This window comes from Capricornis sumatraensis, chromosome 5 (genome assembly GCF_032405125.1).
Source record: "Capricornis sumatraensis isolate serow.1 chromosome 5, serow.2, whole genome shotgun sequence".
NCBI classification, from domain to species: domain Eukaryota; kingdom Metazoa; phylum Chordata; class Mammalia; order Artiodactyla; family Bovidae; genus Capricornis; species Capricornis sumatraensis.
In genome coordinates this window covers 31,959,954-31,973,203 of record NC_091073.1, presented here as the reverse complement: position 1 = coordinate 31,973,203, position 13,250 = coordinate 31,959,954, and the positions used below count along the sequence as shown (strand labels likewise).

The following is a 13,250-nucleotide window of genomic DNA, read 5'->3' as shown; positions in this document are numbered from 1 at the left end:
AAATTATAGAAGATGGGAGAGAGGAATTGGGAATACTCTGTTTTAAGGTATCTATAGCCATAGAACAAGTATAGTGTTATTTGAAAATGGCTATAGATTTGCTACAAATGTGTACTTCAAACTCTACGGAAACCATCAAAGAAAAAATTTAAAAGAGGTACAATTGATATGCTAAGACAGTAGAGTACATGGAATCATATACCATGCTCAGTTAAAACCAGAGAATAAAGAGAGGGAGATTTAAAAAAAAATGATTAACTATAATGATTAGAATACAGTTATAAACAGGGCAGGTATTGATCCAACTATATCTATAAGCACTTTATATGGGACTGATCTAACATACTAATTAAAGGAGACTGTCAGAGTGGATTAAGGAAAAAAAAAGACCCTACTATACACTGTCTATTGGAGAAGAAAATGGCAAACCACTCCAGTACTTCTGCCTAGAAAATCCCCATGGATAGCGGAGCCTGGTGGGCTACAGTCCATAGTGTCACAAGAGTCGGACAGGTCTTAGTGACTAAACCACCAGCATATACTATCAGAAAACCATTTTAAAAAGAGAGACACAGAGAGATTAATAGTAAAGGGATGAGAAAGACTATACCACACTAAAACTAGGAAATAAAACCACAATGAAAAACCATTATATACCTATTCAGTTCAGTCGCTCATTGTGTCCGACTCTGCGACCACATGAATTGCAGCACGCCAGACCTCCCTGTCCATCACCAGCTCCCCAAGTTCATTCAAACTCATGTCCATCGAGTCAGTGATGCCATCCAGGCATCTCATCCTCTGTTGTCCCCTTCTCCTCCTGCCCCCAATCCCTCCCAGCATCAGAGTCTTTTCCAATGAGTCAACTCTTCACATGAGGTGGCCAGTGTATTGGAGTTTTAGCTTTAACATCAGTCCTTACAATGAACACCCAAGACTGATCTCATTTAGAATGGACTGGTTGGTTCTCCTTGCAGTTCAAGGGACTCTCAAGAGTCTTCTCTAACATCACAGTTCAAAAGCATCAATTCTTTGGTGCTCAGCTTTCTTCACAGTCCAACTCTCACATCCATACACGACTCCTGGAAAAACCATAGCCTTGACTATATGGACCTTTGTTGGCAAAGTAATGTTTCTGCTTTTCAATATGCTATCTAGGTTGGTCATAACTTTCCTTTCAAGGACTAAGCGTCTTTTAATTTCATGACTGCAATCACCATGTGCAGTGATTTTGGAGCCCAAAAATATGAACTCTGACACTGTTTCCACTGTTTCCCTATCTATTTCCCATGAAGTGATGGGACCAGATGCCATGATCTTCGTTTTCTGAACGTTGAGCTTTAAGCCAACTTTTTCACTCTCTTCTTTCACTTTCATCAAGAGGCTTTTTAGTTCCTCTTCACTTTCTGCCATAAGAGTGGTGTCATCTGCATATCTGAGGTTATTGATATTTCTCCTGTCAATCTTGGTTCCAGCTTGTGCTTCCTCCAGCCCAGCGTTTCTCATGATGTACTCTGCATAGAAGTTAAATAAGCAGGGTGACAATATACAGCCTTGATGTACTCCTTTTCCTATTTGGAACCAGTCTGTTGTTCCATGTCCAGTTCTAACTGTTGCTTCCTAACCTGCATACAGGTTTCTGAACAGGCCAGTCAGGTGGTCTGGTATTCCCATCTCTTGAAGAATTTTCCACAGTTTATTGTGATCCGCCTAGTCAAAGGCTTTGGCATAGTCAATAAAGCAGAAATAGATGTTTTTCTGGAACTCTCTTGCTTTTTCCATGATACAGCGGATGTTGGCAATATATACCTATTAGAATGGTTAAAATTCAAAACCCTAAATTGAAAATACCAAGTGCTGGCAAACTCTGATCCACTACTGGTAGATCTGATCCATTGCTGGTCAGAATTCAAAACAGTACAGCCCCTTCAGAATACAATTTGACAGTGTCTTACAAAACTTTTATAGTCTTACTATAAAATCCACCTATTGCATGCTTAGGCTTTCATTTAACTAGCTGAAAATATACATCCACAGAAAAACCTACGTGTGAATGTTTAGGGCCACCTGACTCATAATTGCTAAAACTTGGAAGGAACCAGAACACCTTTCAACAGGTAAATGGTTAAACAAGATGTGGCTCCTCCCATGTAATGCATTATTATTCAGTACTAAAAAGGGCTTTCAAGCCACAAAACATGGAGGGATCATAAATACACATTGCCAAGTGAAAGAAGTTTGTCTGAAATGGCTACAGACTCTATGATTTCAAATATATGACATTCTACGCATTGCAAATCCATAGAGACAGTGAAAATATAAGTGGTTATCGGGGGTTGGAGGATGGAGGGGTAAATATGTGGAGAACAGAGGACTTTTAGGGTAGTGAAACTAGTCTGCATTATATTGTAATAGTGGATACATGGCATGACATTTTGCATTTGTCAAAATAACCACCAGGGAAGCACAGAGTAAACCTTAATATAAATTATGGGGTACATTAACAATAATGTACTGATAGGCATTCATTAATTGCACCAAAAATACCACAGTTCGCAAGATGTTAACAAGAGAGGAGACAATGGGACAGTGGAGAAAGTAATATGGGAACCGTCTGTACTATGGGTCAATTTTTCTGTAAATCTAAAACTGTTCCAAAAATTAAAAGTTTATTGATTTTAAAATGAAGTCAATGGCAGAAATTAAAACTCTGTGTGACCCTAATGAGTACAGAGCATCAATAAGAGCTCTTCCTATGGTGAAGGAAAGAAACAAGTCCACTGCTATTTTTGTACACCATACTAGGCTCCCAAATGCCAGATAATGTGCAAAGTTAACAAAAACCTTTATTCCCATCTTGACATTTAGCATTGCAAGAGGCAGAGAGCTTACAGTGAATACTTTTCTCTCTTTCTCCTCAGTTTTCTCATTTTATCAATAAGGTGGCAGAATACAAGTCTTTAAAAAGACTTTACACAACAATAAGCAATTCAGTTTTCACTGACGAAAATAAATGAAATTCAGTCTTTTATCAACTAGAAACAGTAGTAAAGAACGTTCCATCCATCTAAGCATTTCCTTAATCTCAGGTATGATTCTAAGTGCACGACATGCATTACTTAATTGAATCCTCAAAATAACTGTATGAACCAACAGCAATAATTATACCTATCTTACGGATGACAGAAAGATGACCTAAAGAGGTTAAAAATTTCCCAAGATTGAGAATCTGTATTTCAATCCAGTAGTATTCTTGCCTGGAGAATCCCAGAGATGGGGGAGCCCGGTGGGCTGCCGTCTATGGGGTCGCACAGAGTCGGACACGACTGAAGTGACTTAGCAGCAGTGGATTCAAAGCCTGTGTTACTGTGCCACGTGCACGTGTGCTAAGTCACTTCAGTTGTGTCCGACTGCCAGGCTCCTCTGTCCATGGGGTTCTCCAGGCAAGAATACTGGAGTGGGTTGTCATGCCCTCCTCCAGCGGATTTCCCTGACCCAGAGATCAAACCCATGTCTCTTAAGTCTAAGGTATTGGCAGATGGGTTCTTTACCACTAGCGCCACCTGGGAAGCCCCAGTGCTTCTCAATTCTGGAGAAACTATTATAAGACTGATCAGAAAGAGAATATTTCAATCACTGTAAGCAAGAGCCACTACAATAGAACTAAGCTAGAGTACTAAGATATATAAAAATACCCAGTTTTAGTCAATCTAGAATAAGATTCTGAGTGAATATCTGTATAAACATAAGTGCTATCTTAGTGAAATCTGTGCAGAAATGTGTGTGCATGTACTTGGGTGCACATGCACGTGTGTTTGTGTATTATGAGAAAAACATAGAACTAGAAAAAGGAAGAGAGAAAAACCGAGCAAGAGAGATTTTAAAACATTGTTTAAAAATCTCCTTGCACTAATTCTGGATTATAATAACTTGAAAAGGTCACCAAGGTACCACTACATAACTTCTAACTGCTATACTGAGGGAGATTTATAAAGTTATATGTCTCATCTCTGCCTTCTTTCCAGTTACTCAGTGTGGAAAATGACACTGGCCTTCCAAAACCTTAACTTATGTTTGGACCCCTTCCATCTTTGAGTCTTATTCTACTGTTGCTGACCATTAAAAAGAATATTTCAGTGGGGCTGGAACAGCCTTACTAGCCCAAGCCAAGCTTTAGCTTTATATGGCTTGTGCTCTTTAAGAGGTTAAATCTAGCCAGCCAGCTCACTTTGTTCAGAAGTATTAAATGGAAACACTGTAACATTCAAAGTGAGGCAAAGTTCACTGGGTCAGACCCCAATAATATAATGGAGCATAAAACCTCTAGAATTTTTTATCATAATATTTTATGAAACATATGCACACAGTCATTGGAAAAGAATCCAGTTCAAATGGTTTTGAAGGTCAGTTCAAAGTCACTGCATATGTAGTATCTCTGTGGGAAATATGTTCTATTTTAGAAGTAGCTGGACCCAGAAGCTTCCTTTCCCTATTTTATAGTTTGTTATCAGTCCAGCAGTGTATTATACTGGCAAAAACAAAACAAAACAAAAACAACAACAACAAAAAAAAACAAAAAAAAACCCCACCTACTACCACCTACTACCATATGATATAATTTGCAGCCAAAAAAACCTAAAGTTCAGCAAAATAATACAAATTTCAGAATCAACAAATTCTTGTTAAACAGAGGCCATCAGAGGGTAATTCTAAATGGGAACACTTATTTAAGTGTGGGCAATAAACATAAAAATTAAAAACAATTATTTGATTCTCAACTTCATTTGAAAGCCTTTGACATTCATTGTTAGAAAAAGAGCTAAAGACTCTCAATTCCTGTATTTCAAAGAAAACTGAAATAGGAACTGAGTAGAGCTAACGATTCACAGAATTCTGAGGTTTCCAAAAAACCCAAAAGGTACAAGCAACTGTGATTCTCCTTAGGGGAAGGAAGTAAAGGTCCACTTTGCATGACAAAGGTCAGATTTCTGCAGGCAAATGAGACTTCTGTAGTTGACTGTTCCTAGGCTCCCCCTGTCTGGCTGAGTCCTAAGAGGTCAGGAGAGGTTCTGAATTTAGCTCACTGCTTTGGGAACACCCCTGGGGCCACTTGATTCATTTTAAGGTCATTAGGACTTTCCTTACTCTGGTTCCAGCTTTAGTTCCTTAAAATCTTCCTAGTGTATACTAGCAATTCAGCACCAATGTAGGTTAAAAAGAAAATGAAAGCATTTAGTATTATATGCAGATCAAAAAGACAGAATCCTCTTACCAACTTCTTTTAAATCAAGTAGACCTCAGAGAATGATAACCAGGCATCCACAGAAAAGTGAGACTATTACAGCTGTCCTGGTATTTATACTATATGATCAATGACACTTCTCCAGATTTCATTTAATATGATGTAGCTTTATGTGAAAATTATCCCAAACAGTTTCCTCAGTCACCACATATGTTTAATTATATTTTATTGCTTACTTTTTTGTAATAACTGTTGAGTCATTGAAATACAACAAATGCTGAAGTAAAAACTGTTATTTTACAGTACTTCAGTGCTTTTCTATTTAGTGGAAATATACATCTAAACTTTCTCACAGTGAACTGGAAATATACCAAATAGATTATACTTACAAAAGTTGGAAGACTTCCGCCTATTTGTAATTAATGAATGGTATCTCTAAGTATTTTAGAGAATCTGTAGAAAACATCTGTATTTAATTATATTATACTTTTCTCAGACAATGGGAATTGAACTAAGGAATATTTTGAAACTCCTGTAGAGATGTAAATGTATTAATGGCTTTTCAAGAACTTTATTGATATAATGTTGGAAATGTTTGGTTTTGTAGGTCAGCAGCCTTGACACTTTGTAAATAACAGATATTCGATATAAAGGGAAGAAACTTAAAATACTGGGAAAATACAGAAAATACATCACTAGAAAAGACGGGGGCTGTAACTTTCCACTATTATTAGATATCACATAAAGAGATACAGAAGATGAGTGGAATAACATTTTGTAACATATAAGCAGGATTTCTCTTTGAATTTTGTTGTGGGTTGAGAAATTCTACAAGAATAAATTCCTACTCAATCTTCAGAAGAAAAATACTAAATTGTTCTCATGGGAACAGTGGGACACAAGGAATGGGTTTTTAGTACTCGTCTTTAAGTATCGACAAAGATCAAATGTGCTTTCTGGATACTTACTGGCTCCAAATGCCACTACTTTTCAAAGTCAGTGTCAGTTCTGCAGTCAGTTTTCAATCTCCCAGTGGTAAGAATAAATTCAAAGGCTATGTGCACAGCGGGGAAGACGTCTTTCCCCCTGAATGTAACTGTATCACTCATCAGTAACCTCCTGCCATAAGGGGACTTGTGTTTTCTTTCCCTTTAGTGACTCCTCAGGCTCTTGAATGCCAGTCACTGCCCTGAGACCTGGGGCAATATTCACATAATCTCTGTCAATAGTTCCTACACATGCCATTGGTGCAACTAAATGTCAAGGCTGCAGATCAAAGTCCCCACATTCTAAAACCCATGTCCTTTATGGATCAATTTTCATAAACTATATGCCATGTTTTAGAAATATGTGGAGGCTCACTATTTGCTTTATTCCTTTTATCCCAGAGAAGTTTATTTATATGAAAAGTGATCTGATTGGTAGATAAGAGTGTGAAATTCTCATGCATTACATAAAACATTCTTTCCTTTGTATTTCCTTTTATTGAAGTATTTTACTCTATCTAGTATCTTAAAGTAGAAAGGCAAAATCCTTTGGACCATTAAAATAAAAAGGCATGAAATGCTTTGCAATACTTGGCCATCTTTCCCTAGTGCCTGGTACAATATGGGCTAGATGATAGAGCAAATTCTTACTAATGATTGATTTTATTTTTAAATATTCATTATGCTGGAAGTAAATTATATGACAGAAAACAACTTCAACATGTGTTTTTACAATCTATTTTCACTTCAATTATTCAAAATTGCTTGGGAAAATGAATATAATTATTAAAAACCATTTTTGTTCTGTAGATTTTATATATAAAGTACACCGACCTATACTTATTCAAGTAGATCTGAGTAAAATACAATGAACCAAACTATCTGCTCTGAATATCTTTCACATGAATTTTGGTTACATTTTTTAATTTGAAACTTTCTCTAAAGAACTATATTTAGAAAATATCAAAAGCTATACGACATCATGTATACAAATGCTATTCATGCTTATGCCTAGCTAAAGTTTAAATACATTATAGAGGAACAGAGCATATAACACATTAGATATGCACATGTCAGAGGGCGAAAAAGGAATATGGGAAAACAAATACAGGCCCTAAAGCCATAGAGTTGTTGACTACATTCCAAATTTATTCCAGACTCATCATCCCAGTTTCCCTAAGCAAGTTTTAATACAATCACATGAGATTATTAGCTACAAAGCTTCACGATGACTTCTCCTATAATCTGTGAGACGTTCGGCAAGACACTTACTCAGAAGGTAAGCCTTGGCCTTGTCTGTTTTAGTAAACAATTACAATTTAAGGTTTTTAAAAGTGTGAAGCAAAATAAGAATATTATTTCCATTTTTCTGGTAAATGAGTAAGGCTCAATATAAATCCAGATAATGGAGGAAACTACAGAGGTCCTCATTAATGGAGAAGATTTAAATTTTCTGAGAAATCAAGCTTCTATTTTATTTGATTCTCCTCTTCACTGCTAATAAGAAAATAATTTGTCTAAAATCTAAATGTGATTAATCAGTTACTTTGATCATATATCAAAGGAATTGATATATTAACAGAAATAGGAGTGTGTGTGTATGCGTGCGTACATATTTGCTTCTGCTGAGGGCAGAGGTCGGAGAGTCTAATAGCTATGATTACAAATCCTTTGACATTCCTCTAGACATATGGCAAAATAAAACTACAGGAATGCAATGGAACAGCAAGTGAAGTCTTCTTGTGAAACTGACTTACCAGTTTTTCGAAGGGGGAAATCATCCTTTGCATCTTGTGCTCCGGGTAATGTGTATTTGTAGGATGGAGGTGTTCCACTCAGGGGTGGAGAGCTTTGATCCAATGACGTGTGGTGGGCAGCCCTAAAAAGAAAAAAGAGGGCTCACCATTTGTCCTGGAGGTTTTACTGCACACTAGTCAGCAATAATCAGTTGCATGTGCTGCAACACGTATCTCAGCTGTGTTTATGCTCTTCCTTTTTAGTGTGTACCAACCACAGCCTCATGTAACCAAGTTCACTTTAGAAGTATGTTATAGAATGATGGAGGATGCCCAAGAATGCCCACTGTGTATTTGGTCACGTGGCCACAGAGAAAAGTTTTCTTCATTAAAAGACAGAATTTACAAAGAGCTTGAGTTTTGGTATCTGAGATTACTATGTGTGTTTTCTTAAGAGCCATATTAATGGAAAAGTCATCATCTGAATCCTTTTTGGTCAACTATGCAGAACAACCAAGGTAAAAGTAAACATAGAGAAGGACTTCAGTTTTTAGAAATTGCTAGGTAGTCCATGAAAGTACAGAGAGAGAGAGTACTATGCCAAGAGACCCAGGTTTCCTGACTTCGATAGCAGTTTCAAGGAAAAGACTGAAGACACATTCTTCTTTGTATGAAACTGAACTCTCAAAATTTGTTATCTTTCCCCACATTAATACAAGTGAAAGAGATACAGTTGTGTCAGTGGAGAATAGTTCAGGACTGAACATAGACTACCTAGCCAATATAAACATGTATAATCATTATATATGAAGAAAACATTAGATAGGACATAGTATCAACACCATGATGATACTAGTATTATTTCTTTGAATCAACAATCTCAAGATAACTAGTGTGAGGATATTTCATCTGATCACAATTGGCAAAAAAATAGTATTAAGTTCAGATTTCACAAATTAATGACTTATGGCTAGCTATCCAGGAGTTGGATCCTACTGTTCAGTACAAAAAAAAAAAAAAAAGATTGCTAAGTAACATTGGAGAGCCATGTCGAATATACCCAAGGGAACAGCTAAAGAATTTTCAGCTGACAAGTTGTTTGCATGTAGCTGCTTCCCACTTTTAAAAAAAGGAATTATCTTTTCTTAAAAGAGGCTTTAACTTAGAAGGGATATGAATTAGTTATAAATTATATATGTAATTTTAGGTAATAAAACAAAATTTCTTTTTCAATATTTTTGATGTTGATTGCACATGTGGAAATTTTCTTCAGGGATTGGTTTTTCAAGTCAATTGACATGCATGATAAAAATTATGTAAATTATTAAAAATTATTTATATAGCATTCTGGAATCTGCCTTATTTACCTTTTTGTTTTTGGATGCAGAAATGGGAAGATACTTATAGGACAGAATTAGAAAAACAATAACTCTTTAAATAGAACTCCTGGGATACTTGAAATGTCAAGATAACAGAATATCAAATAATTCCAATAATCAAGCATTTACTCCCTTATCCTTATGATGTGAGTAATTAAAAATATGTAAGTATAAAATCCTAAACATATTTTATAAATATGAGAGGTGAAAGCGAAGTCACTCAGTTGTGTCTGACTCTTTATGACCCCATGGATTGTAGACTACCAGGCTTCTTCATCCATGGGATTTTCCAGGCAAGAGTACTAGAGTGGGCTGCCACATCCTTCTCCAGGGGATCTTCCCAACCCAGGGATCGAACCCTGGTCTCCTGCATTGTAGGCAGATGCTTTTACCATCTGAGCCATCAGGGAAGAGATATGAGAGAGATGAAAGTATAATCTATTAGTCTATATTGAAATATGCTTTGCCTATCAGTTTTTCCCCTGATTTTTAAAAATACCACTTCCCTCATACTTTACAGAAAAAATTGTGTGTTGCATAGTATCTCTTTACTGGACTTGGAGAAACAAGGTTGCATAAAAAACCATAATACCACAGTGTATTATGTGTCAAGTTATATGTTAAAAACCAATATACTCTCATTTTTCAGGGTGGGCAGGGCTAAACTGGTCACTAAAACTTAGATGTATCAGTCAGCTACTTTTCTTGTCTTCCCTTCTCTTCCTTCCTTTGTTTTCCTTTTCATTTTTTTAATTATGTCAAAAATCTTCTGGACTTTAAAAAAATAACTCAGATATCCATCTTGTATAAAGCCAAGTAAAATAAAATCTCAACTAGCCAAATCTTCAGAAATTATTGTAAAGATATCAGATGTACCATCTGAGAATAGAAAAATGCAAAATATGAATTAATTTCTATGCCCCACCTTACATTTATCAGTTATTCATTCAGCAAAGAACATGCATAATACTTTCTAGCCCTCAAGGTGGTACTTGCTAACACTTATTTAAGAGCTAATCTCTGTTACACACTTTACCACATTATTTTACAGGACCTTTCCAGAAATCCTCTTTTTTACAGAGAAATATTCCAAGCATTAGAGAATTCAAGGAACTTGCCCTCGGCCATATAGCTCAGAACTTGGCAGGCCGGGGATCTGTGCCCAGGTCAGCTGAATTGAGAACCTGTGATCTTTACCCCTGGGGATGAAGAAAGCCAAACGTTGAACATACGTGTACCAGAGCTTGGGATGGCGGCTCACGGAATGATTTTTGCCATTAGTTGGAGTGTCTTTTGTTGCTGATTTACTCAACAGGAATTCTTGAAGCTTCTGCTTTACTTCTGTACTTGCCACTGCCCCTGAAACACACACACACACAGAAACAGATGGTGATTTGGGGTTCTGTCTTTTCCTGCCTCTGGAATATTACTGGTCACAGCATATGAGTTTTCCTATTAAAAGAAAAAACGAGAGTCTAAACAGGCTTTAGAAAATGACATAGTAATGTTTCATAACTACTGCTTCAACTGCCAATTTTCAAAAGACCTCCGATGATTTAATTGCTTTTACAGAACGGGGATTCCCAGAATTAATAGTAGTTTTTTCCTAAGCTTTAAAAAATACTGCTGAGGAACGAAGCACTGTTTTTTAAAAGTCAGGAATCTTGGGGGATGATAAGTGATTAAACACATTTAAATGAGCTCTTCTGAATTTCTAGTTTTCAAAAACCAACTTAAAAAAAAGAAAACTTTTGAGCATTAAACAAATAAATAATGCTGACAATTTCAGTTCAAGTCATCACATTTTAAACCTTGCTACGACCTGATTTTGAACTGACCTCATGCAGGGGAATTATTTGGATCTGTCTCCCTCTTGTGGATAGTTTTTGTTTTTTTTTTTTTTAAACACAAGTTCTACCTTAAATCTTTCCAAAGTCTGGGTACTTAAAAAGTAAATGAGACAAGGCTTGACTTATTAAATAGCAATCACTACTTGAATGGGAAGAAGGTGGAGTAATGTGGAAGTAAGTTTATTATGAAACACAATGGCATAGCCATATTGTCTTAGCATAACGTTATTTTTAAGGTGCAAAATACAAGATATTATCATCTTTGCCAAGTAAGGTTAAATTTACTTCCAAAGATGCCTGTAGACTGAATGCAGAGAGCTGACATCTGAATGTCAAAGCTTTACATTTGGGCCCATAATTTATTCTTTTACTTAAACACAGACAAATTTGGCAAGTTTAATTCCACTCTTTATCAGGCTCCTTTCTGAATGACAATCAGCTAAAGATGAGGGAAGAGACCCATCTTTTACCCTGGTGCCTCTTACTTTCTCGTCCTCTATCTTTGCCTCTGAGAGGAGGAAGCTGCTGTTCTCTGCGATGCCTCTCTACTTCCTGTTCTTGCCTCTGCTGCTCCAGTTTCTGCTCCTTTTCTAGCAGTTCTTGCTGCTGTTTTATGGCTAGAAGTTCCTGTTGCAACTTGCGAGAAGAGAAAGACATGAGAGTGTGCAATTTCTTTAGGCTTCATAGTCATCAACGACCAAAATCGAAATGTTATGAGCTTTTGGAACTTACTTCTATTTACTTTACATTTTACCCTTTTTTTTGTATATTATTGAAATCTAAAGACAAGCAACTAATGCCATTAATTGTTTCACTGTCATTAACAAGCAAGTTTTTAGATAGCTTCATTACCTATGCCGTCCTATCAGAATATTACCAAATTCACGCAGATCTTCAGTTCCTTGAGTGACTTTTCTTTGTGCATCTGAAATATATGATACAGCAAAGAAAACCAGGAATTTCCCAGAAGTCTGTTTTACCAAGTCCCTCACAACATAAACAACTGAAATCTTAACTTCTTATCCTAAGAAACAGTATGAACATAATTAAACTGAGCAGAATAGTGAGATATGAATTAATTTGGGAAAAATACATCTGAAATAAAATGAAGGCTAAAAGTTTCAAAACCTTACAGAGAAGGTTTTCAATAGATGAAGACAATCCCTAAATCTACCACAAGCTATTTTCTCAAAATAGCAAAGTCTAATTAATTAGTTCACTCAGCACACAAAACTCCTCAGTTACAGACTGGTCAAAAAGAAACCACTTCCAGAAGACTATACTTTAATGCACTACTGTTTGGCTGTTTGAATCCTTTGAAGTCACTTCTAAATAATGTACAACATGAATATAAAGCATTCTTAAAAACCATTTGAGTTGTCAATTTTCTCAGACTGTGAAACAGACATCGAGGAATAATCGTAAATATGCCCACTGAGGAATAACTCAAGACTGAGTTCTACTAGGCTCTGACATTGCTAGATACAATATCTAGACAACTTACTAAGCTACTCAGAGCAGGGGTTCCTCAGATATAAGAAAGAGAAATAATCTCCCTCATGCATTATGTTCAAAATGCACATGAAATTTAGGTTTCAGGTTTGAACAATATTAATTTTGCTTTGATACTAATGAAGTTAGTATAATTTGCTGTTTATATGAGATAGGTGCTTAAGACTCTGAAATTTACACTGAAAAGTAACAGAGAAAAAATTACGTGGAATGGCATAAGAATTATTGTGGAGCATCAGGAAGCCAACTCTGCACATCAAACATGATAGCTTCTCTTGTCCCAGGACGTGGTTAGAAGCATTTCTGGTTTCCTCCCATATTACAATCTCTGGCATTCTGGATGTGCTCTTCTGCTGCTAAGTCGCTTCAGTCGTGACCGACTCTGTGCGACCCCATAGACTGCAGCCCACCAGGCTCCCCCGTCCCTGGGATTCTACAGGCAAGAACACTGGAGTGGGTTGCCATTTCCTTCTCCAATGCATGAAAGTGAAAAGGGAAAGTGAAGTCGCTCAGTTGTGTCCGACTCTTAGCGACCCCATGGACTG

The 13,250-nt window shown here is 36.6% G+C and overlaps 1 protein-coding gene across 9 annotated transcripts in view; it reads right to left on the bottom strand.

The window, feature by feature from the left end:
• The window catches only part of HDAC9 (histone deacetylase 9), a 209,944-nt gene that overhangs the window by 80,795 nt on the left and 115,899 nt on the right, over positions 1-13,250 (bottom strand). For 2 of the 9 annotated variants that reach the window (XM_068972971.1, XM_068972972.1), the window contains exons 3-5: positions 11,679-11,829; positions 10,576-10,702; positions 7,986-8,107 (exon numbers count right to left, since the gene is read on the bottom strand). In XM_068972971.1, the coding sequence (XP_068829072.1) occupies positions 7,986-8,107; positions 10,576-10,702; positions 11,679-11,829 (400 nt within the window). Of the gene's footprint in view, positions 1-7,985; positions 8,108-10,575; positions 10,703-11,663; positions 11,830-13,250 lie in introns of all 9 variants that reach the window. The other 7 variants (XM_068972979.1, XM_068972973.1, XM_068972977.1 and 4 more) reach the window with 5 other exon arrangements.